This window comes from Micropterus dolomieu, linkage group LG20, assembly GCF_021292245.1.
Source record: "Micropterus dolomieu isolate WLL.071019.BEF.003 ecotype Adirondacks linkage group LG20, ASM2129224v1, whole genome shotgun sequence".
In the NCBI taxonomy this organism is placed as follows: Eukaryota; Metazoa; Chordata; class Actinopteri; order Centrarchiformes; family Centrarchidae; genus Micropterus; species Micropterus dolomieu.
This window is the reverse complement of record NC_060169.1, coordinates 33,530,030-33,555,997: the sequence shown is the minus strand read 5'-3', so window position 1 is coordinate 33,555,997 and position 25,968 is coordinate 33,530,030. Positions and strand designations below refer to the sequence as shown.

The following is a 25,968-nucleotide window of genomic DNA, read 5'->3' as shown; positions in this document are numbered from 1 at the left end:
TCCTTGAGATGGTTCTACACCTTCATTTGAGTCCAGCTGTGTTTGATTATACTGATTGGCCTTGATTAGGAAAGCCACACACCTGTCTATATAAGACCTTACAGCTCACAGTGCATGTCAGAGCAAATGAGTATCATGAGGTCAAAGGTGAGAGAGGTAAAGAAGAACCCAAAGGTCACTGTGGCTGAGCTCCAGAGATGCAGTCGGGAGATGGGAGAAAGTTGTAGTAAGTCAACCATCACTGCAGCAATCCACCAGTCTGGGCTTTATGGCAGAGTGGCCCGACGGAAGCCTCTCCTCAGTGCAAGACACATGAAAGCCCGCATGGAGTTTGCTAAAAAACACCTGAAGGACTCCAAGATGGTGATAAATAAGATCCTCTGGTCTGATGAGACCAAGATAGAACTTTTTGGCCTTAATTCTAAGCGGTATGTGTGGAGAAAACCAGGCACTGCTCATCACCTGTCCAATACAGTCTCAACAGTGAAGCATGGTGGTGGCAGCATCATGCTGTGGGGGTGTTTTTCAGCTGCAGGGACAGGACGACTGGTTGCAATCGAGGGAAAGACCATGTGATATTTCAGTTTTTCTTTTTTAATAAATTTGCAAAAATTTCTACATTTCTATTTTTTTCTGTCAAGATGGGGTGCTGAGTGTACATTACTGAGAAATAAAATGAACTTTTTTGATTTTTGGAAAATGGCTGCAATGAAACAAAGAGTGAAAAATTTAAAGGGGTCTGAATACTTTCCGTACCCACTGTATGTCAGCTGGGATGGCAGCGTCTCTGAGGTGGTGATCAGCAGCACCTGTGCAACCAGAGGAATCACATTTCATCTTCACGCAGTATACCTCAAATTTCCTCAACAATTCCTGCCACAACCCAAAAGTTCTCCACTGACTCTATTGTTGGATGCATCAGGAAAAACGAGGAGGAGGAGTTCGGCAAAAAACAAAAGAGTTGCTGGTTGACTCCCGTAGGAGGAGGAAGCCTCCAGCACTTGTTCCCATTCAGGTAGAGGACATAGAGGTGGTGGACACATACAGGTACCTCGGTGTCTCGTTGTTGTTCTTGAGGAAGCTGAGATCATTCAGCGTGTGCAACAAGCTACTGAAGATCAGTCTATGGTAGCCGGTGGTTGTATTTTTTCGTAGTGTATTGTGGAGGTGGCATCGAAGCTGGTGATGCTGGCATGCAGACTAAACAAGCTGGTAAGGAAGGCCCGCTCGGTGGTCAGACTAGAAGAGTCTGGAGGCAGACACACTCCACCATAAACAATGTTCAAACACTTTATGACTATCATGACAGTATATTATTATTATTATTATTATACAATTCAGAACTATTACACTATACACTTCCTACCGGCTACATATATGGTAATTTCCCTTTTTTTTCTTTTTTACATTTCATACTAGTAGCACTATTAATATTTAGTAGTTCCTGTAGTTATTATCATATACATTATATACACAACATACATTACATGATAATGTATTATGTTGTATTATACCACTCCACCTAGTTACCTTTCTCAGCAATATGAGGAACTGCACTACGTTGGGAGTCAGTCTTGCACATTAAGCACATTTATTTTTACTTTATTAGATTTAATTTAAGATTTTCATTTATAGGTACATTTACCTATTTTAATGTTTTTTTTATCCCCATCCTTCTTCTATTCTTTTCCTACCCAATGTTACTGTGCATGGCGTTTTGTCTTGTGCTGTTGTAAAACCTAATTTCCATCAATAAAGTGTTATCTTATCCTAACTGCCTGTTATTTACAGCTCTATTATTGTCTTTTGTAGGTGTAGAGCTGTAAAAAGAACTCAGTATATATACATTTGCCATTATTCCCTTTCTGTGTTTCACCTTTCTCTTTCTGGCAATGGATGTACTGGTTGTATCAGCTCATTGAATATGTGTACTGGAGTCTGGACGTGTCTCCTTCAACATATTTCTGATCTTGCACAAATCCACCATTGTTCGCATCTTGTTGTCCGACGTACATCAACTTTGCTTGCATTTGCAGAGTAGTGTGTGCACGGCTAGCAAAAGCACCTCAACACTCAGTTCAAACATCATTATTATTGTTTAGAAAGCAATTTTGCTGCCTGATGCGTATATATTTTGTCACGACGCTGTTGTGTTACACATCACGCCTCTTTTGCTTCTAGTGCCCCAGAGTGCGATTTTAGATAGCATGCCGGCATTGTTTGGTCCAGTGTAAAAAAAAGGGACAGTAGAGAATGCTGAACTGGACATGACACTGACCCACCTCTGCCTTTAGATAAGGAAGCTTCAAACAAGCTGACACACAACTATACACACACACTCACAAACATGCACTTCCTGAAACAAGATCTGAATCTCTCTCTCTCACACACACACACACACACACAAGCTCACAAACACAGTTTAGGGAGGTGGCAGGGTTCACAAAACATTATTTTCATCTCAAGTAACTTCATGTTTTCACTGTTACACCATAAATAGGAAAACACCACCAACAACCCAGTTCCAGTTGCTAAGCTATGACTGGACCGTCGCTGGTTTTAGTAAAAGGCCAATTGTTCAGTGTCAAGTATTCAGAGCGCACCTTACCGAATACTTTGACTTCATCACAACAGCTGCATGTGCATTCAACAGTGGAACAAAATGAAAAATGATAATTGTGTTCTGTTAGATTCCACTAGATTGAGGGTTAGAGGGTTGAAGAAAATAACTGAATTTCCTGAATGACAAAGAGCATGTCCACAAAAGGCAGAAAATCTTTCATGAGCTTATTAGCAATGAGCTGTATTGATTGTTGTTTCACGTCAGCGAATGCTGTTCATGTTTCACGGTGAATGAAGATGAAAACAAAGCACTTGCTGTAATGCACCCACTGACAGTCATCCAACCACAGCAGACACTGTGGGAGAAACTGTCGAGTAAAATTGCAATTCCCATTAGAATTCCAATGAGAGGCTATTTAAAGAAAAGCCCAAGCTACTAGCTAATAGCTTCAGTTTTTATTGCGTAATCTCCAGCATGCGTCTTTTCGCATTTCATCCACATCCTCCCCGCTCCTCTGTGATCAGCATCTCCACATGGTGGTCACTGCTGCAACAGAAAGGAAAAAGGGAAATGCCTTCATGTCTGTTGATGTGTGTGTCTTTGTGTATATCCAGCATCTGATGTTGTCTCGGTCCCTTCCCAGCAAATATTTACAACAGGCTGCAGTCGACCACAAGGGCAGGGCTGCAGTGCTGTTGGGAAGATGTATGGTGGCATCTGAACTCCTGCCGCCCCTCAACCCCATCGTCCAGAACAGTAAAGCACTTCAGTCTGGCTGCTCACCTTCCCTCATCAGCTCAGTACAAAGCAAGTCTGAGACAACAGGAGAAATAGGGGAGTGCTTGTGCGTGTGAGTGTGTGGGTGCGCGTGCACACTAGGCCTCGTGTATTAAATGGTCTTTCAAAGAGTCCTTGAGCTTACCTGCCAAAACCAGACCCAGCAATATACAAGGAGTTGTAAAACCTGCCAGGAGTGTGTGTGTCTGTGTGTGTGTGTGTGTGAGAGAAAGAGAGAGAGAGCGTGTGTCCACCACAATGTCAGCCAAGATACTAACAGAGCATTTATTCCAAGGCTTGGTCCTCTGCCATCTCTAACCCCCCCCCAACGTCCTACCAAGACGATGGATAAGTAAATGGAGTAGTGAGAAAGGAAAGACACCCAGACAGACGGGAGGAAGAGAATTTCATTTGTTCAATTTGAAGATTTTCTGAAGCACACACACAGTTAGAGAGACAAATAGACATGCCTTTTCCGCATGCAAGACAACAATCTACAAATATGGACAGACATATAAAGCATCCAAGGACCTATAAAAACACACACAATTTTGCAAAACAAAGGAAATCCCCCCTAAACATACATAAATAAATGAACAATCACCCTAATGCACGCTCAGAGATTGCTCCATGGTGGACATGGAGATAGCCAATCACAGGGGAGCGGGGGTGGGGTGGGGGGGGGGGGGTTGGAATGTGTAGAGACAGCACGCTGCAGATTACATGGACACAAGTACAAGAAGAAGAAGGAAATTTGTCAAGTTATGTGCTGCAATATGTTACTGCTGCTGCACGCTTTTTTCATTCTGTCTCATCATGTTCATGTTGCTTTCTGTGCTCTGTCATCCTCTTTCTCTCCAATTCACACATTCCCTCTCAGAGCTCTCTCTCTTCAGACAAGAGGGTCTATTGTACTTCCTAAGATGTCTTGGAGTTCCAGGCCCAGCATGCATGTGCACTGTGTGTGTGGGTGTGTGTCTCAGTTAGAGAACAGCTGTCACATTCAGCCATCACATGCCGCACAGCTGAGACTGACTGCTGCCGTCAACTTTCTCTGTTCATCTCTGTGCGCATTGAAGTTTAGATGATGTACTTCAGTATGTGAATAAATGGCAGAGTAGGTGTATAATGTTGTATCAACACAATCCAACATAATCTGGGTTTGCTTTAGAGTTACACGCTTTGGAACAAACCAGACAAAGTACATGTTGTGTAATTATATATGTTGATTATCAAGTCCTCCTCACTTACCTGTCCTTTATTTTATACTGTATATATTCCAGCCTTTTTTCTGCTCACACATTAAAAGTTATATAAACTCTAGTATAGCTCTTGTTCTACAGAGAAGCATTCATCAGCCACAGAGACAAAGTATGGTCATCAGTGACTTCATAAAAGCAGAGTCTACCCTATCACAAAGATTAGTGTGCAGACTGTGGAGGTTCACAGACCCTTAAGGAAACAAACAGCAAACAGCATGACTTCTTTAAGGCCTCAAGTTAGGGCTGGGCGATATGGCCACAAATGTTATCACGATAAAAGTTTTTGGTTCATTCAATATCAATAATTATCATGATAAATTTCAAATCATAATTTATTCACGTTTAAAGGCTCCTAAGTGAAAAACATGACAAACACTTGATGCCAAAAACTGGATCACTTAACAAATCTGAAGTACAACACTCAAAAATCTTTTTAAAGTCATTTTTTGTCAACAAAATAAATACCTTAGTAGACAAATTTCCTATTTTTTGTGATTAAAATGAATTAAATCAAACATTTATTGAACATTTGTTATACTGTTATTGAGGAACATTATATCGCAATAATCATCATTATTGTTTTATTGCACAGCCCTACCCCTACCTCGAGTAACACTTGTAGTTGTGCTTAAATCTAACAGATACAAGCCTCCACTTGCAAGAGCACACAAACATGGGTAACACAATTGTTAAACTATTTCAACTAACACACACACACATAAACACATTTAGTAACAAGTGCTTAGGAATTTCTCATCAGTCCACACCTATGGTCCACAGATTGTGTAAACCTGCCATCTCTTGTCTTAGTAACACATTAGCGTGCACGCACACACACACACACACACACACACACACACACACACACAAACACACAGACCACAGCTATGCTAATACCCCATCAGAATATATTGTAACCTGACTGACACCCAGACCCCCTGGTCACTGAGTTTGGTAATGCAAGCTCACCTCTAATGACCTGGTGGAATCTCTGTCTGTCTGTCTTGTCAAACAACACGTGCTGCACCACTAATCACCTTCTTATATGTTAAAATCCGCTCTTATCCCTTAAATTGCCTCTCAAAACAAACAAGTGTGCTGGATGACTGCTGGATAGGTTTAACAAGCAAGCAAGACAAGCTCGCTCACGTTCCAACCTTACACTTAGGGGTCTAAAGACCTTAGGAGCATTACGAACAATAGCCTAACTAGCCACATGATGACAGACCCCACTGGATATCTTGCTGGAGGTTACTGAAAGAATCAGTCAGATCCCAAATAATTCACTAAACAGTGACAATCAGTGCAAGCGCCCATGGGGAACAATATCTTTGCTTTTGTGTTTATCTGACCATTCAGGACTGGGACATAAGAGTGTGGTAAGGGATATTATAATAATAATGTAATTAATATTTGCAACATAAACCAGATGCTGTGCACTGGGTAGTCCTGCATCGATTCTAATTGGCTGGGTCCTGTTTGAAACCATTACCATTAGGCACACAAAAATAACCATTGAATAAGCATAGGCTATATAAACTATATACAAAGAATTAAAGAACTATGGGCTAGCCTATATAAAGAAGTGTTACATTACATTGCTTACCAGAGAAATACCATTTGAATAGCACGGTTATATGGATATTTGAATCTATTTGCCTTGAGCAACGAGCATGTCAAATTGTACTCTTTCTGATGTAATAGTGAATCCCAGCTTTTTGTGGAAGCAAACCGCTGCTTGACACCGTGTCTTCTAGTCTGAAGGGTGCAGTGCTAAAACTGTTTTTGTAAATATCGTAACGTCGTCTCTAACCTCTGCTGCTTCTGGTTTCACCGCAGCTAGTATATAACGAGCATTATTTCGCTCTTTCTTATCAGTAATATTAGCGCTGCTGCTGTGTTACCTCTGCGTTGAAGGTGCCGTCATCCTCCACTCCACGCGCCCCAAGCGCACACACGGACAGCGCGAGGAAGGTTCGTCTCCAGAGCAACCAGAGGCAGCTGTCCCGTGAGGTGGAGGCCATGGTCCTGGTCCGGCTGAACTCTTCGTCCGTCGTGGTTCAGTCTCGACGGTGTAATGCGATGTCTGTGACTCGCAGTATTGCTAGTTTATGCGGTAAAACTAAGACTGCAGTAAACTATTCCCCAGCTACAACAGCGTTACAGTCTAACTCTCCATGAATGTCGGTGAGTTGTCTTCACTCATAAGCGAGCCCGTGAGCTTTCTCCTTGATGTTTTACAGTTTTACGCCGTTGACAGTTACTCAGCCTTGTTATCTCTAGCGGGAGTTACCCACGAGAGCGCGCGTCTCGTTTACTTAACATCAAAGTCGTTGCCTAAATAGTAGCTAACCTTGAAAGTGCACTTTACCGAAGCGCCGCCGCCTCTCCAGCAATGTCTAAGTAACTATCAGCAGAGCGGGGATCCCGCAGAAATGCTTCAGTACATTAGTTGCTGCCAACATGTTCACCACCGACCGGGCAAATAACATCCTCTCGTGATAATGCCAAATGAAGGTACCCTGAGAAAGTTGCAAACTATAAAACAAGAACCAAATAATAAGCCCAAAGTTCACCGCACTTGACCGACTCCTTCAGCAGTAATTTAGCGCCCGGCAATGTCGTGTGGAACACGGCTGTTTAAGATCGCGACCTCATTTGTAAACATTTTATTTGACGGTTTGTCTGCCCTCTATATCCAGTTTTCCCTTTTCCCAGGGGAAATCTTCTCTGAAACCGGTCCCTAACTAGTTGCTATTAGTCTTGTCCTAAGTGAGTGGCTCTGTTGTCTCCCTACAGGAGCAGGACGGACAGTGGTCCGCTGTTCGTGGTGTTTCGGCACCTAACGTGAAGATGCCAGCGACAAGTTTGACAGCGCGGGAACGATGTCTTCCTGTCCTGACTTTCAAAATAAACTTGTTGTAACCATATACGGCTCTGGAGATAATGAAAATAGCCTAGACGTAAAGAGAGATATGTTAAACTACTACAGAAAAGGTTGTTTTCTCACACACGAGTTTGCTTTAATGGCTTTCTGCCACAGAAAGCTAGTTTTGGTGCCTAAACCTAACCAAGTAGAAAGCCTCAAGGGCAGACTTCTCCCATGAGAGATTTTCACCCATCAAAAGTCTGACTTATCTTCTTCGCAAATATTGTCCATGTTACAACAAATATTAACAATTAAAAAGCTTAAAATGTTTATGGGTGCTCATGGAAAACATTATTGCTTATTTGATCAAACCATTTTACACATATAATGTACATTATCCCTTTGCTGTTAACTGCAAACGGCATGTCTTTGTTTTAAATCGACAGTTCAAAGTAATTTTTTAAAAAAGGTTTCCTCTCAGATGTGATTACTTTGTCTTTTATTTTGATGGCACCCCATATCCGGCAATGTCTTGGCTTTGTGTGGCTGACTTCAACTGACCACCACAATGCTCTTATCAACCGGACGGATGGAGGTGGAAGAGGGGAGGGTGCAGAGAAAAAGCCCGAAGTAGAAGCCAGCAAGCATGACCCTCCCCCCCATGTGTTTATAGCTCCACCACACCGAGGTGATAGACCACATCACACACACACACACACACACACGCGCGCGCGCGCGCTCACATAATCTGAATATAACAGGAAAGTACTGATAAGATATGACATTGAAAACAACCATGTTTGATAAACTGATATAAACTCATAAATCATTAACCATATGGGAATGTTGTAATGTTGTAACTTCCCTTCGGGCACACAGACATTTGCACTAATATACAACAGCAAACACACAAGGAGGTTGCGTTTCATGTTTGCAATGGCATCTATTCTATGTCTGTTTTCATGTTTGTAAGCAATAATAAGCAACTGCGCCATTAACTGCATGTATATTTAAATCACTTGGAAATCAGAAATAAGGTAGCCTAGTTTAGTTTAGAAAAATCTTAGTTTCTCAGGCAGTCCTTGTCATTTGCTTCGTCTGTGTGATGGAGTTTGTGGGGTGTCTATGTAACCAGTGGACTCGTAACAGCTATTAAATAATCAATATACATTTCTGTAATTCATGTTTGGGCATTTGTTATTCATTGAGGACTCACAAAAAAGGTTTAAAGAGGCATATGTTGGTATTGCATGTGTCATGCATTCAAACCCCCTCAGCATGGGGACCTCAGGGTCCATATGGTCTTAAGCCATCAGGCCCAGGACAGATTTCTTGACAGTTCACCATTGATGCACTTACTGTTGCTCAGTATTACAGAGCAGTATGCCCAAACCATTCACTGATCTTTGTGGCCTGAGGTCATTACAGGGAATGAGGTGCCATAGTCTGCTGAACACACACAATAGTCACAATATTTTAATCTCAGTGCGTGTAGTAAATTCTAATGTTTCTCAGCTAGTGTTTCAGATGTAAGTGCAGTAGCATCACTTTGTGTTGGGTGGTGGGGACATTAGGGCTCAGATTAGGGGTGTGATGATACTTGGATCACGAGACGTGACGATGCACGAGAACAAGACGAGAAGATTTTTAACATTAATAGGAAGAAATAGGAAATTCTGAAATATATGAGTTGGAGGTCTGGGGTCCTATCCCAGAAAATTGGAGCATTAAACACTTCATTTCCTGCATTCTGGGGACAATTTCTGCTCCAATTTATAGTGGAAAAGGAAACAATACAAAAAAGTCAGCTGGCAGGTGACAATTCATAAATGTAAAATTATAACAGAATACAATGCAGTAATCAGCTGCTGGCTTTTTTTAGTTTAAGTTACTTTTCTCAAAGTATTTTCATTAGACCGGTTTACATGTTTTCAGTGCAAGGTATTTTCAGAACATTTTTAACAAATGCTTTCAGAAAGTAATGGGGACATGTCCCCAGCGTCCCCAGTGTAAATAACACCTATGTGTAAGTGTGTACAAATGAAAAAACAAGGCTTGAAATGCAACGGAGGTGAAAAGCAGCACTAGATCAGCAAACATGTAGCTTAAAGTAAGAGTAAGAGACACCTTTGGAAATCCCCATCCCTTAGTATATAATATGAAATACAAATAGAGAGTGTGGTTTGATCACCCAGGGTTTAGTTAGTCACAATAAGGATCAACACCTGCTGTGTGTGAGTCATTCTGCTTCACTGGCCTCTTTTTATCCAGGTGAGGAGTCTGATGGTTTGTCACAGGTAGGATCAAACCCCAGAGGCTAACGTCAATCAACCCTGCCCCCACACCAGTGATCTCAGCTGTTTTGGCATTACCCTTCTATACACAGGGGAATCCCCCGCAAACAAACAACATCCTGATCAGAGTTTTAATACTGTACTCATTGTTTTCCTTAGTTGGTGAACACATTTGTCTTCCAACAAAAAAACGTAACACAATGACCTTAAACTTTTTTTATTATTTTTTTTACTGTTGTCTGTGAAGTAACTTGGCATTTTTCTTGGCATGGCTTATGCTAATTAAAAGTAGATGTCACAGATATGAACCAGAAGTGTTGCAATATGCTTCAGTAGGCTTTATTTTTCTAAACTAAACTATTACTAATTGACATTTTTTTTTCTGTTGCTATGGTACTATTGACAAAACTCTGTGGTAATATTTCACCACTCCCAGTACAAAAACACAGCAGATAATCAAAAAGGACCTTTTTTCATATAACATCTGACATTGACAGAGTACAACAAAAACATGTAGAAAGACATGTTGCGCATTGACATACATTAAGTTCATACAAAGTACATGCATAACTTTGGATACAATTTTCTTCTCTATTGTTAAAATAACTTTTACTATCACTATGCTCATTGTTCGTAATTGATCATCACTGAAACATTTGCTTATTATACATGTATGCATTATTGTTTCATGTGCCTGATTCAGATTCACCACGCTAAGGCAACCTTAGTGCAAGTAGCTTAGTACTGTAACAAACAGAGCCACAGAGGACCACTGCAATGATTACAGTTTGTTCAATAGAATGCTGTAAATACACTACATGATTACCATCCATAATTATTGTTATAGTATTTGTTACATTTAGACAAACCTATATGTTGCAATACTGTAAAATACAGTACAGTACAGTAAACATTTATTTCTTGCATAAGTGATTGGAGATGTCTTCATTGATCACAACTTGATTACATATATGATAGATATTATGGAAATGATAGATTCTGTAAAGGTTGGATAATGCAAGCGTATTGCCTTATGTGAAAACAGCGTAATCTGTTTTTTACAGTATACTGTAGCATGCTACTTTCAGCACTTCTAAGGTGATTTGAAACATGTATCATGCAGCGTTTGTTATTAGATTCACTGATAGTTAAAATGACTGAAAAGATATCATTATGGTGTGTGTGTGTGTGTGTGTGTGTGTGTGTGTGTGTGTGTGAATATATTGAATGAACCTTGAAAATATTGAATGAAAGTCTGAACATATGGAATGATATCTGACGTCTTTAAGGCGCTGGCGCCATCTTGTGTTTTTTAATGTGATTAATCTTTGTTTTCTGCATTTGGCCAAAAGTACTCATCCATATCACACCTTATGTCTTCTTTCTTATGTACTCTCTTGCCCCCTTTCCTCCACTATCACTGTGAGGAAAGTCTTAAATAGAGGTCACATGAAATTAGGCGCTCAGTGTTGGTCCAATTTGATGTTTTTATTATATTTATTCCTGTTTTTTAGATGTAGAAGTAGCAGAATGTAACAAATTGTCTAATTGTCATCACTTTTGTGTTATGTTTAAATTGGTGTAAACATGTGCATGAGTGAGAACTGCCTCTATGCGGTGCTGGCCACCTGGCAGGAAGGCCACCTGCATGCCCAGCCAGTAAACTTTCTGATGGATAAAACACAGGCACAGCCATGGAATGCATGCACAGCATCACAAGCTACAGCTGGGTCCATAAACACATATAGGTCTGTCATGGAATCAAACAGGTTGCTTGAATTCAGCTTCCTGTGACTATACTACCAACAAACACCATCACCATCACTTCTTCAGGTCAGTGGCTCTGACAGCTTTGGACCGCCAAAGTGTTCAATATAAAATAAATAAATAATTGTGAAATAAATACATAAATATAAACGAAAAATTACTAGAAGTAGGTAAAAAAAAATACTAGAATCTAATCAACTGTTACTATTAAAACGGGAATAGTTGCTAGTAACTAATAAATAAGTACTAGTAGCTTTTAAACAGCGACTAGTAAGTTTTAAATAACAAATGTTAAAATGGCTTGCCTTATTAGCTGTATCTTAAGAGAGGCATTAAAATAAGAATGACCAAATGAAATAAAATCCACACTGAAATAAAAATGATATCTAATAAATCAGGTTATTATGAAAATGCATGATGACATAACATTTCATAACAATCTGTTGAGTTTTAATAATTTCTTTTAATTGTTTCAGAAATTGTTAGTTCATTTATATCCATCCATCCATCCATCCATCGTCAACCGCTTATCCTGCGTACAGGGGCGCGGGGGGCTGGAGCCAATCCCAGCTGGCATTGGGCGAAAGGCGGGGACACCCTGGACAGGTCGCCAGTCCATCGCAGGGCTCATTTAATATTATGTTAAAACATTTTATGATTCCATAGACAACGGAAATAAATAGAAAAATAAATAAATAAATCTAAAGCACATGGTTGGGAGATCATTTTCTTTATTTGCTTCATTGAATGTCACAATAAAGTGTTATCATGGGAGTAAGTAGAGCATGATTCATCCAGATCCTGGTTTTCAATTTGTTGGTCTAGCTAGAAGGAGAGATGCAGTTCAATTTGCCTGTTAGAGACAAAATTTTTTGCTATTACTTATTCTTTCAGCCTTTGGTTTTAACTTGCATCCTTGTTATAACAGCATACAAACATAACATATGCAAATCCCTTTCACTTGTTTTTTTGATGCGCTACTCCCCTCTGTTGGTGGAGTAGTGACGTGCAGCCATGTACCCTGTGATGGTCAGTATATCGACCAATTAACTGCTATGAAATTCAGTTCAGTTAAAACTAGTTTCTAAACAAAACCATGATTTAGTGCTGAATGTGTATCTAGTAATTATGTGTAGTGTCCACTGAGTATAATATTTACAGTATAGATACAGTAGATACAGTTAGGGTTAGCTTTCTGGCTGGTGCTGCTTCCTCTTTTTATCTCACAGTGTCATTTACATGTTTTTTTTTTTTTTTTTCAACTTCCTATGAAGCTCCTTGTTTTCAGCAGCATCCTCACTTGCTTTCAACCTGGTGTCACATCAGCTGTATTCTCTTCAGACAAATTTATCTCTACCGGGACTCAGGAAACATGATAAGGTTGGCTATGTTTTGATTATCTTTAGGGCAGAAACACCTAATTTTGTTATCTATAGTGATGCTGAGGCCTGAGGAATGTCTATTGATTATTTAACCTAAGTGTATATGTAAACATACTAGCTGTTGTAGTACCAGTTAAGATCAATAATTGTGGTTGGGCTATAGCGTTTGTCTGTATGTTTATGCATAGCATACTTTCTTTTTTAATCTTCACTTCACAGGATGAAATGGGGGCTCCTCTTTTGGCTGGTCCGGTATTTGGAGTCTCAGAACATCACCTGTAAAATAAACCAAACAAAGTCAAGTCAGTGTCAGAATCATGACATAAAGTGTAAAATATTTTTTCATGTATGTTTTTTTTGGAAATATTCTATTTGTGTATTTCCTTATTTTGAATATTAATAAATAATTTGTTATTACACTACCCTTTCAGTTTCAGATGCCCTCCATTATATGGAGCAAGTAGACAAAATGTTGGTTGATCATGGAGGATACACTAAAGGGTAAACATTAATTCTATATCAAAAATATTTATGTTTCTGTGTGCTTGTTTATAAGTAATTCCAGATATGAAAGATGAGATTTTTACATTTGTACGTTTGTAGAGGGATGAGGCTGAAATCAGATTTATGGTTAAGGCATTCTGTGGTCCCCAATTAATGATACTGTAGGTTTTAAGGAAAACCATGTTAATCAGTATGACGTATGTTATAAATGTTCCTTTTCGATAAGAGCTGTGAAGTGCCTAGAACAAGTTCTAGAGGAAACAGAGGTGAATGAGACTACGTCCATTTCTGCCGGCCATTTGGTGGCCCTACTGCACAAACCCCAAAGACCCTTCACAAGTCTCGTTATACACGCTAGTAAGAGTAAGGTATGGATATATTTAATCTTGATTAGAGCTTATAGTCAGAATTACAATGACATCTGTAACTTACTGGTATATTTTTAGCCTTACTAGCAAATAGGTTCTAGGGATGGCAATGTCTGCGATGCCCACCATTTGGTCCAGATAATTACTGCATGGGTTCCCGTGTCATTTTGTACAGACATTCATGCTTCCCAGATAATTCTTTGCAACAAATTAATGCATTTAAATGTTTATCCATTCTGCATGCCTATGAGGAATTTGTTGTAAAATGCAGGCTGCCAGGGCAACACTACTTACAAGAACTCTTCACCAGTTTGTTTTTTATAGTGTTGAGTATGTTTGAATTGCCCATCCAAAAGGATGGCATTACATTATGTGTGTTTTTTTAATGGTAATTACTAGATCCCTCAAAGGAAAAATGATCTTCTCTGCTTTGACCCTCCACAGGAACGTCAGTGTCAGCTGCAGAACATTACTCCAGATTGGTAGCGACTGATCTCAAAGTTATTTTAGCAAGCAGAATGTTCCAGCTCAGGCCTTCTGAATAAACATTAACCTGTGTTCAGTCAGCCTTGTTTGCAAATGTAAATTATTTCACTGTTGTTGATGTTAGATAGAAATCTAGCTGAGAGGATTGCATTATTCTGTTGCAGGTATTATTTACATGTAACACTTCTCTTGCTGTATTTGGCTCTGTTCCTCTGATATAGGCAATGTTAGACAAGACTTTCACCAACAGCACAGTGAGCGTTCAACTGCCGGGAGAGTTGGATGTTGGATCGAACAACACGATTGTGTTCTGCATGATTACTTCACATGAAACCAACTGGGTCAGAGACTATACTTTTTATGTAAAATTATATATATATATATAGCACATTTAAATTGAAAACTTAAACTAAAAGACCACTCTTGGTTTTGCATGTTTTAGACCAACCAGACCATTTTTTGTTTTAATGAAACAATATTATTCACTAGCTTGATTAGAGAGATAGGCCTAGTCTCTGAGCCTTTGGCCTCCCATTCAAAATGTTCTAGAAATGCTCCTGAGTCTGACCACTAGAACATAGCTTAGCACTGTACAATTAAAGTAATCAGATTATTTATTTATTTTAAGTGAAAACCAAAGAACTAAAATGGTCATAGTGCTTTTCACAGCTATTCGACCTGCAGTTTTTCCCCATGGCTGGGGGCGTTGGGTGAAATTCTGATAATTGGGTTGAACAGGTGTTTGTTAGAAAGATACCTGGTCTCATGATACATGGTCTCACTAATCAAGCTAGTGTTTAAATGTTATCACAAAAACACAACAAATTTATTTATTATTATTTTATTATGATATTTTAAAATATTTATTCAATTATTTCCTGAATGTTTGGCAGCCATTGGTTTCTATTCATTTCAACGTTACTGTTAATATCAACTTGCAGAGACTCGTTTACTGTGTTGTGTATTTGTGTTTTGGTTTTGGAGTTTAGTATTTAGTAGCAGTTTTGCCATTACATTTTAATGGGCCCTATCTTGCACCTCTTCGATGGTCAGGCAAATTGTTGGCGCATCGCTATCTTGAGGCAGCAGAGAGCCACTGCACCACGGACCAATAAAAAAGCAGGTCTAAAGTCAACGACGGCGCATTGCTCCGATGGTAAAAAAGATTCTATGCGCATTTACGCACGAGGCACAGCAGCATAACTTAATTGATAACTAAAATCTCCTGACATGCTGACAGGATCGGTCAGGATCTAATGCTACTTCATGTTCTGTGTTATTCTACACAATCAAAGGGTCTCACACAGTCCAGGTTCATACATTGAAGCTCTCTGGAGTAAAGCAGTCGTCCTACTGATCAATCATGAGCTCCATCAGAGTTTCTAAATTATTTCAGAATCTAAAAGTTGAATTCTCTGTCCTCTGGAGTTTTCCTCTGTCTGTCCTGTCATGTCATGTTTATAAATAGTTTTTTGTTGTTGTTGTTTCGCTGCTCAAATACCCCACGATATTTGTTGGGACTTTATTGCGCACATGGAACCGTTTAAAATGACTGACAGCAGCCTCTCTAAATCATGAAAACAAATCGTTAAAGAAAACATACATAAAATAACATAAAACAAAGAAACGGAAGAGGGGGTAGGGTTCATCATAGTTTATATTAACGCAGCGCAGTGAGGTTCCAGACGTTTCATAGAAAACAGTGTCTGTCTGTCTGGAGTTCTGACACTTCACTGATAAACCACAGAGCTGCAGAGCAACAGGGTTCGTGATCAGAGATGGTTTTTATATCACGTCCACATTTTTGTACATATCCCCTTCTCTGCTGCGAGTCTGTCATTCAATCAGTCAATTGATGTTTTTTTTTTATAGTGGGCCATTCATCCGCAATTATAATGCGCAACGCGCAAAGATGCAAGCGCACCTGGCTTTTAAAGGGAATGGGAGATGACACTCTGGTGACACTCTTGTGTTACTTGTGTTAACCACAGGAGGACAGTGTCGAGAAGTATTTTAGTGCCTCACTGTCTGTTATGTATTTGGAAAAGTAAAAAGTGAATAGACACCTGGCACTACTTTTTGTTAGTTAACACAATGGTCAGTATACCTGTCAGTACCTGAAGTGACAAGGCTGAGGAGTGATACCTGCATGATTGAACTGGCACCTGAACAGTAACGACATTAAACAGTATCTCCTGGTTTAACTCATTTATAGCTGTTAATGTCAGTGAAACACTGTCAAAAAGTGAAGCAGTCACACATGCAGAACTCTTTCACAAAAGAGGAAGAGATTTCCATTTCTGACTAAATACAATATCCTCAAATGCAGTTGGTGCAGCAAGACAGGTTTTTAGGAACAACAACTCTTCTCAATTAGAAGAGCTCTTCCCCCATTGCTTTCTGGGGTAACATGCAAAGTTTATAACAGTTCTCAAGAAGGACAGAAATGTAAATAACTGATAACATTAAACAGTGTAACAGGATCTCTGGGTGGCTTTCTTCTTTAAACACTGTAAAGTTACTTGATTGACTGTATGTTGTACTGTAGACCACATGGGGAGCCTCAGATCTGTATGAGGGCAGACTGGTTGGACTGAGTGTGCGCGGCAAGAACATTTCAGGACTACAGGAGCGCGTCAACATCACCATGACTCTTACTATGGGCATAAATGTAACTACATCTTTATTCCACAAATCATTTACCACTACTTTAAACTTGTGTTATTTACCCGACAAAACTCAGGTAAAATCATAATACATATCATATAAACCTAATTTAATCCTGGTACATTGTTGTGTCGCAGGAGACCCAAAAACCCACTTGTGAGTTCTTCAATTTTACAACAAGTGGTGAGTAACTAGTCATCACATCTGTCACTATGTTTTTAAGATGATTAGTTGGATTCAACAGTGAGTTGATGTAATTAAAAACTGACACAATAATTAGTGTAATGGATCTGTCTGTCTGTACGTCTGTTTGTTTGACTTACCAGACTTCAGCAGTAATGGCTGTCTTACCCTGTGGGAACGTGATGAAAGTCAAATCACCTGCTCCTGTGACCACCTCACATACTTTGGTGTGCTCCTGGTAAATGTATATTGAATTATAGAGAGACAATAACAACAAGAAAGTGATAAGTTTATTGAAAATGAATATTCAGTAGAAGAGCATTTGAAACGGTTGTGTGCTGCTTTGTTTATGGTAGCATCCATAAAAAATATAAAAAAAAATAGAATAGCATACGTTTATCATAAAATACAGTACAAATATTTTACAATTCACAGTAGACTTTTGTTAAAGTCAAAGTATGGAAAAGCACAACATTTAAAGCTTACTTTAATGATGGCTTCAGGTGTCCCAGTGAGCCATGACAGTGTAATAGTGAACCAGCATCCACCATACCTGGACCCTGAAACAGAAGCAGCTAAATGGAATTCAGCCATTTGTTTTGTTGTTTTGTTTTTTACACCTGTGCTTTTTGTGCTGTGACAAAACGTCTTCTGTTAAAAATTTTAATTTAAATAAACAGCAAACTACTAGTCTGAGTAGATTAATTAATCTTATACTCACAAAGTAGTAATGTAAATATACAAATACAATTACATAAATATCATATATACTTATATAATAGTCATTATGCACAAGGGTGCACAAGGGTGTATGATCATTTGTATTTGATTATTATAATTGATGCATTCACATACTGGTTAATTAACAAAAGATTATCAGCACTGAAGTTGTGAAGAGTGGAGCTAAATTTAAACTACATTATATGAATTTGGTAAGTTTAATTAACTATGCACCCTAATTGTTCATACGTGTATATTTTGTAAATCCTAATCTGCTTCAACAGTAACTATACAGTATCTAGTGTATCAAATAAATATAATGAGGTAAAACCACAGCATTTCCTGTAAAATGTAATCTTTGTACCTTCTCCACAGGTAGATGCTATCCTCCCTCCTACTGACCTGAAGATTCTGACACTCATCACTCAGATTGGCTGTAGTCTTTCTCTTTTTGCCCTGGTCATCACTGTTCTGCTCTTCATCACGAACAGGTCATTTATTCGTCCCTGGTGGACTGGTGGTAATGGCTCTCTTCTCATCTTCTCATGTCCGGCATCCCTGCTTACATTCAATCTCTCCTCTTCCCTCACGTATTTTCAACATCCCTTGGTCCTTGCTCCCATCACTTCTTCAGCAACTCAGCTCTCCACTTCCTCCCTTTTTTAACTTTTTCTTGCCATGCTTCATGTCTTTGTCGGTTTGTTGCCTGTTTTGTTTTATTCTCATCTCTTTATAATGTAATGTGCTCTCCCTTCTTTATTAACATATTTGCTTTCTCCTTTGTACAGTATATTTCTCTCATTCATCTTTCCCTTCTTCCTTCCCTTTACATGTCCTAATTTCATTGCCACCATGACATAACCAAGAAATCTGCACATAATTTAACATTCACCAAAGATCAGTTCTCCTCTGTCTGACAGAAAGATCAGAGCAGATGTCTCTATGAGGGTCCACATCAACCTCACCATTGCCCTGATTCTCCTCAACCTGCACTTCCTCCCAAGTCAGTCGGTGGCAGCACAGTCCTCCTCTGGGCTTTGCGTTTACATGGCCCTTGCTCTTCACTATTCCCTGCTGGCCACTTTCAGCTGGATGGCCCTGGAAGGGTTCCACATCTACCTTCTCCTTGTCAGAGTCTTCAACATCTATGTCAGGAGATACTTGCTCAAACTCAGCTTGGTGGGATGGGGTGAGTAGAGTCGCCATGGCCATGGAACTACAAGTTGCTAGCATCAGTCATCAAACTTTGGAGTAATTGAACCCTTTAAGTTAAAGGTTCAGATATTTGATAAATCCTTGTGTTCCAGGTATCCCTGCAGTCATCGTGTCGCTGGTGGTGATCGTAAACAGAGGCACGTATGGACGTGTCTTTCTGGACTTGTCTAACTCCAACAGCAATGCAATGTAAGGATGAAGCAGGAACACATTTGCAGTTTCTGTGTATTTGAAAGTTTTTGGAACTGGTACACAAACCCCACTCACAGTAATGACAGTTATCATAAATTATAAGAAGGAATAGCTGGGATATTCAGATATAGTCTATTTCATGGGCAGAAAACCCCACATCGCCAAGCATCTGATTGGCTTAAGTTCATATACTGAATATCTACTAAGTCTCGCAATACTTAAAGTATAAAGCTGAGTCTTTAGTCAACTGAATTTCCATTTTGATAACAGAATTCATATTTGATGTAGCAGTGTATGAGATTAAATCTTTATCTATACCCACTGTCTTTTTAGATGCTATATTGGCAATAACACGGTGAAGATGGTGACTACAGTGGGAGTGTTCTGCTTGGTGTTCGCCTTTAACGTCATCATGTTAGGGGTGACGGTCCGACGCGTGGTGAGCCTTGGCCAGCGCAAACAGGTTCGGATCAATCTGCACTCTTTGCATTCTACTCTTTTTGTCTTTAAAATGGATCTTTATATCTGGTTGTATTCTGTGTGTGTGTGTGTGTGTGTGTGTGTGTGTGTGTGTGTATGTAGTATATATATACATTCTTCTTGATGTTGCAGTCACTTGGGATTGCCACATCTATCACTGCAGCCTTCTTCTGCTGCTGTTTGTTGATCAACACGATATCTAGTTGGTTAGCTATCACTAGTTTGTCAGTCTGGATCTTGAACACCCACAGGATGTTAGCTCGGTCATTCTCTACTATTTTAGTAGGTGTCTTCCCTTTTGACCTTGGGACTTCCAGCCCACACTCATGGCAGATGTGCCTGTACACTATGTCAGGTACCTGGTTATGGATGCTGTTTCTGCCTGCAGGGGCATCCTTGCACAGTCTTCACCTAGGGTCCTGCGTAGTGTGGTAGACTCCAGCCTCTATTAATCTTGTACTGAGTGCTTGTTGTTGTGCCACCAGGATTTGTGCTTCTGTGCTGTCCTCTCCAGCCTTTTCTAGCCGCTGGAAGGATTTCTTGATATCTGTTCATGGTACATGCCATGCAGCGGCTTGTCTCTCCATGAAGGTTCTTCCTCCTCCTTGTTAATATCCTCAGGTTTCTTCTGCCTGAGGTATTCACTTAGCCCTTCATCTTTGGAGGCCATCCTCCTGATGTACTCCTGGATCTTTCATCCTGTGCCTCCCTCGCTCCTCTTGGTGTACAGTCGCAGGGTGCTGGATTTGGTGTGAAACCCTCCTTGCATTTTTAGGAGCTTTCTTGTCTTGATAGGAGCTGTTTTCAAGATTACAGTGTTTTGGTGTTTGGTGCTGACTACTCCATTTCATTGTTTCTAACTGGTGTGATTGTCTATGACCTGCTACTGTGTCGTTTTACATCTTTTGCAAGTCAGTTTGGGCAGAGTGACAGTGACAGAGCCAAGCGGGACATCTGTACCCTGCTGGGAGTCACCATTCTGCTTGGCATTACCTGGGGCCTGGTCTTCTTCTCATTTGGCTACCTGACCATTCCTGGCCTCTACGTCTTCTGCATCCTGAACTCACTGCAAGGTCTGCACAACCTCCACATGTTCAGCTCAATCCTGCAGTGATGTTACTGTAAATATGACGGGAAGGGTTGTATAAGGCGGGTTGTATAAGGGTTGTATAAATATTTTATCTCACAGTAATGCCGTTTTTATTTTTATTATTTTGAAAGTCCGTTGCTCACTGGCTCTGAATACACCGACAGTCAAACCATGGGTCATAGGAAGGGTGGGATGTTGATCAGCCTGCAAATCACCCACCCAAACAAGCAGCGGAGGGAGGCGTCAGCAGACTACATTGGATGCAGCGTGTGGGAGAAGAAGATAAACAAAAGCAAGACAAGCGATCAAATGCTACAGCAAAGTGGAGAGCTACACACTGCATGCTAATTAGTATTGGGGAAGATGTCGGTCTTAGGAACGTTCTTAAAATTACAAGGTAGTCATTTGGCCTTTATGCTGCTCCCTGATAAAAGAAAAATATTTTTGTAGATACCTGTTCAGAAAATAACCCAAGAAAGCTGGACTCTGATGGTAACTAGTTTTAACAAGCTAGATAAAAGCTAAGGCCCTGGCAGTGGCAAATAGCTTTGGTTTTATATTTGATTTGATTACATTAATGTTTAAGTTGAGATTTACAAGACATATTTTATTGCTACTGTGTAAAGGGAATACTGCTGGTAAAAAGCAGTATTCCCTTATTTGTTTAAAGTGTTCCACATGTTATTGCACTTCTGTGTATATAGCAGTACATTTAAATTAAAAGTGCGCAATACACTACTTTATAATTCATTATTCAATTTTGCGCATAACAAAGACATTTATCGGGATTTATCCGAGTAAATCATGCGATTAATCACAATTCAAAATTGTAATCGTTGCCCAGTACTAATATAAAATATATAATAACAATAATATATAATAATAATAATAATAATAATAATAAAAATAAAATAAATATTTTGGTGAGGTCGTTGCAAAGTTGATTGTCTCGGTTTGACATGGATGAGGAGAAATGTATTAGGGGATGTTCAGGATGGGTAAAAATAGTGTGGAATAGTGCACTGAAAGCTGAACATATCAAATCTTTACATTGCTCCATATGTTTATACCTTCTCTAACTTGGGTAAGAACAGGAAGTGTAATGATTTGTCCATGCCAGACCATACAAGCCACCGTGGGAATCTCCCACTGTGAATGTATAAAGAAACACAAATTTTTACAGCCACATGGATAGCTTCATGTATCACAATAAATGGCCAAAGTATCTGGATTTTTAACCCTGACACATGTTGAGGATTTGTATTCCTGTTGCAAACTAACGTGATTACTCAAATGTCAGGGTGAAAAATTGAAATCCACTGTCCACCATAAAGCCCTGAATATACTTTCTTTTTAACAATGCGTAGGCGTAGGCGACGCAAATGGCATTGGTCACATTCTTGCCTGCGTACTTTGCGTGCACCTGGAGGATTAAATGAATCCACTAGGGGGCGGACCAGGACCGGATCATCCCTCCCACATTTCTGAGGAAGTGCACGTCAGGCGACGGCGTAGCCCCGTAGCTTACGCCGTCACCTACGCTGTCAATTGAACGCAGAAGTATAAATTACACTTACATAAATTACACATAACGTAGGATAAGCATGGCAGTCATCTTGCGTACGCGAACGCTTAGTTTAATGCATGTATATCCTTTAATGGTGCATGAGATACATACTTTTATGTTTAGTGTATATTGGCCGTACTATTTGTATATTGATAAACAGTGTCCTGCCACAGTTAGATTATTTATCAGTGACATTTGGATGATTAGCATGATCCCCATACTTCCTGTACTGTCTCTAACACACTTCTTATCTCTTTCTCTCCTTTAACTTAGGTTTCTTCATCTTCCTGTGGTTTGTGATGTCTTTGAGAAAGATTGGAAATTCTGCTAAGACGAGTAGAGAAACACAGAGCACCAACAACTAAATCTAAACCGACACACCAAGACATATTTCTTGCGTCTGTGTGCAACTGTGTGTGGTGGGAAGATTTATTATTTCATTATCTTTATTATTATGTTTTCATTTACCATTATTATTGCTGATTTAGATTATGATGTTTTCATGTACAGCAATGTAGCAGAAAAGCAGTTAGAACTAAAACTCACAGTTTTAGTTCTATTGTTAATCTCATGCCACAATGTGCCTATAAAAACTTGAGGGGTTTATCCATCCTCTATACTTAGCAATTCTTATACCTCACTCATCATGTGCACATCTGTGCATACATGATAAGAGCATACAAACTCCTTACAGAAAAGTATGAATTTGGAGACAGCATGACACATGTTTTCTCATTGATTTTAGTTAAAGTTTTAAGATTGAATGATGCAGTGAGGAGATTCTAGAATGACTGTTTAGGAAGACAGAGAATGCATCAAGTGTGTATTGTGGCAATGACACATGTGCAAATACATCCACTCACACTGGAGTTGTCTAGGGGTGGTAGAGAAAAATATGGTAAAAACTGTAAAAACTGCATTCATTGTTTTAATTTTAGTGCAGTTTTTTAAACCTTACTCATTCAAATTTTTATTAATTAATTTTATTATTATTTAAAGGCTGACATAACTGTAATAGTCACCTATTCTGCCTTCATGTACAGCTTGGTGATGGCGAACATGCTTTGTGTGTGTTGTTTTTTTTTTCACATGTAAAAAAGAAACTCTCATATCAGAGGCTTTAAAAGGTTTAAAATAATTCAAAGTTTTTTTAATTATAATATATGTGGTAATTCGCCACCTAGATTAGGCTATGTGGAGACTAACATTAACGTTACCATGAATCAGCATTTATTGTGATGGCTGCTGGACATTTGACAGCTGATATTACATTGTCTGTCTTCAAAGGACAACACAAAAACTATTGTTATTGTCATCTGTATATCAAGGTGTTCCTCCCTTGATCAATTTTCTCTCAAATATATGACATCACAGTAGTGTCAACCAAGCTGACACATATTTTATAGTTAACTTTATATTTTACATTAACTACCTGCAACCATTATTACTCATTAATTTTTCTTCCATAGTCACAGTGTGTACAGATGACCCACCTGGTGCCAATTTTGTCTTTACTACTGACTGAAAATGTTAGATTTCAGTTTCAGTTTCAGTTCCTGCAATAAGTAACAATGAATCCAACTAGATGGTATCATTAATTGTGATGATGCAAACTCTGAGGTGTCAGGGTCGAATGCACCTGTGGTAAATAGGTACATCTCTACAAATGTTAGATTATACTATAGTCAATTAAGATAAGAAACTGATGAATGAAGAACGTTGTTTTATTTTAAGTAAATTTAGTAATTTTATATAACAAAAAATATTTATAATACTAAAGCAAAAGTTTAACACATTAAAATCATATCTTGCATTCACGGAAACAAACAAATGTAAAAGTTGTTTTGTATGACTTGAAGTTATATACAGTTTTTTTGGATTGCTTACACACTAAAATTAAAAGTAGTACACTATTAGCAAAACCTTACACTCAAGAAGCAAAACATCAGCCCATATTTGCACAACTATAAGCACATTGTCAACCTCACACTTGTTGCAAAACTCTACACACAGTGATTTGCAAAACACTAAACACACTTAACATACATTACACACAAAAATCTATCATGAAGTCACTTCCTTGCAATACCAAAGCACTGACTGTCAAATTACAGCACCGTCCAACAAATTGGTTCAACACAGTCATCAGGTGTGGAAACACTTGTTTGCTTTTGTAGACACATTGTAGACACACCAATCAGGTGTATAAGCACTATAAAAAGCAGCAGGTGAGTTCATCGGTCTTCAAGCACAATGGAAAGAATCAGAGAAAGAGTAAGACGAGGAGGAGAACGAGGAGGAGGACAAGGAGGAGGAGGAAGGGGAGGAAGAGGAAGACAAGAAGGTGCTCAAAGAGGACCGAATCTGACAAATGAGATCCGTGCAACACTGGTTGACCACGTTGTCAACCACGGCCTGACGCTGAGGGAGGCTGGGCTGCGAGTACAGCCAAATCTAAGCCGATACACAGTGGAAAGTGTGATAAGAACATTTCGACTGGAAAATAGGTATTGTAAAAATATCATCATATCAAAAACATCTGCACGGTTTCAGTAACTGCTTACAGTACTGTATTCTATGCACTATCAGCACTTCTGTTACCTTTGACGGTGAAATTACTGTACTATTGTATACCGTTTTTATTTTTCTACATAGGATTGAGGGTCAGGAACGACAAGGGGGAAGGCCTCCTATGTTCACAGAACAGCAAGAGAGGGAGATAGTAAACATGGTTTTGGCCAACAATGCTATAACACTCAATCAGCTCCAAGCTAACATTGTCAATAACCACGCCAGTTTCAACGATATCCATCAGGTCTCAACATCAACATTGGCACGCATCCTAAAAAAAAAAGCAAATTTATCGAGTGCCTTTCGAGCGCAATTCCAAAAGGGTGAAACGACTGCGGCATGATTATGCAGAGGTATGTATTCACTTTAGCAGTGTGATCTTGCATACTGTCTCATAATCTTTTACTGTACTTTAATATGTATACTAGGTCTACACTGAACTACACAATTTTGCCTGACACTGTTCTTCAGAGAGTTTTACGAATGGATGGAGAGGAGATCCAGCACGAGTTCATTTACGTAGATGAGGCTGTGTTCAACCTGACGAGAACACGAAGGAGGGGAAGAAACATCATTGGCCACAGGGCTATAGTCAATGTCCCAGGGTAACGTGGCGGTAATATAACACTCTGTGCAGCCATTACACAGAATGGGGTCCTCCACCGCCATGCCCATATGGGCCCTTACAACACAGCACTCATACTTACATTCTTGGACCAATTGCACAACATAACAGCAGCATGTCAAATCGATCATATGCAATACCAATACATTGTTGTCTGGGACAATGTGTCTTTCCACCGCTCTTCTCTGGTTCAGAACTGGTTTCAGCAACATCCACATTTCACCGTCCTATATCTTCCACCATACTCTCCATTCCTCAACCCTATAGAAGAGTTTTTCTCGGCATGGTGGTGGAAGGTATATGATCTCCGTCTCCAGGCTGAGGTACCTCTCATCCAAGCCATGGAGGAGGCCTGTGACCAGATGGAGGTAGCAGCAATGCAAGGA

The 25,968-nt window shown here is 39.5% G+C and overlaps 2 protein-coding genes across 5 annotated transcripts in view; one reads left to right on the top strand and one right to left on the bottom strand.

Moving 5' to 3' along the window:
• The window catches only part of mmp15b (matrix metallopeptidase 15b), a 34,471-nt gene extending 27,062 nt beyond the window's left edge, over positions 1-7,409 (bottom strand). The window contains exon 1 of the mRNA XM_046032116.1: positions 6,507-7,409. Within this exon, the coding sequence (XP_045888072.1) occupies positions 6,507-6,626 (120 nt within the window). The 5' untranslated portion in view covers positions 6,627-7,409. The remainder of the gene's footprint in view (positions 1-6,506) is intronic.
• LOC123958635 (adhesion G-protein coupled receptor G2-like) lies at positions 6,530-22,908 on the top strand. 4 transcript variants are annotated; one of them, XR_006822129.1, is made up of 17 exons: positions 6,530-6,789; positions 8,067-8,159; positions 12,807-12,912; positions 13,134-13,216; positions 13,346-13,415; positions 13,645-13,786; positions 14,494-14,613; positions 16,821-16,943; positions 17,077-17,122; positions 17,266-17,360; positions 18,218-18,333; positions 18,763-19,031; positions 19,150-19,246; positions 19,583-19,712; positions 20,646-20,802; positions 22,187-22,379; positions 22,660-22,908. XR_006822129.1 is itself a non-coding variant. In XM_046032117.1 (16 exons), the coding sequence occupies exons 1-16, from the start codon at positions 6,780-6,782 to the stop codon at positions 22,749-22,751; spliced, it is 1,749 nt and encodes a 582-aa protein (XP_045888073.1). In that variant the 5' UTR covers positions 6,530-6,779; the 3' UTR covers positions 22,752-22,908. The 4 variants fall into 4 exon arrangements, 3 of the variants coding, with proteins under 3 accessions (XP_045888073.1, XP_045888074.1, XP_045888075.1); XM_046032117.1 differs by lacking the exon at positions 22,187-22,379; XM_046032118.1 differs by lacking the exons at positions 22,187-22,379; positions 22,660-22,908 and having other exon boundaries at positions 20,642-20,786.
• Positions 22,909-25,968: the final 3,060 nt, after the last annotated feature.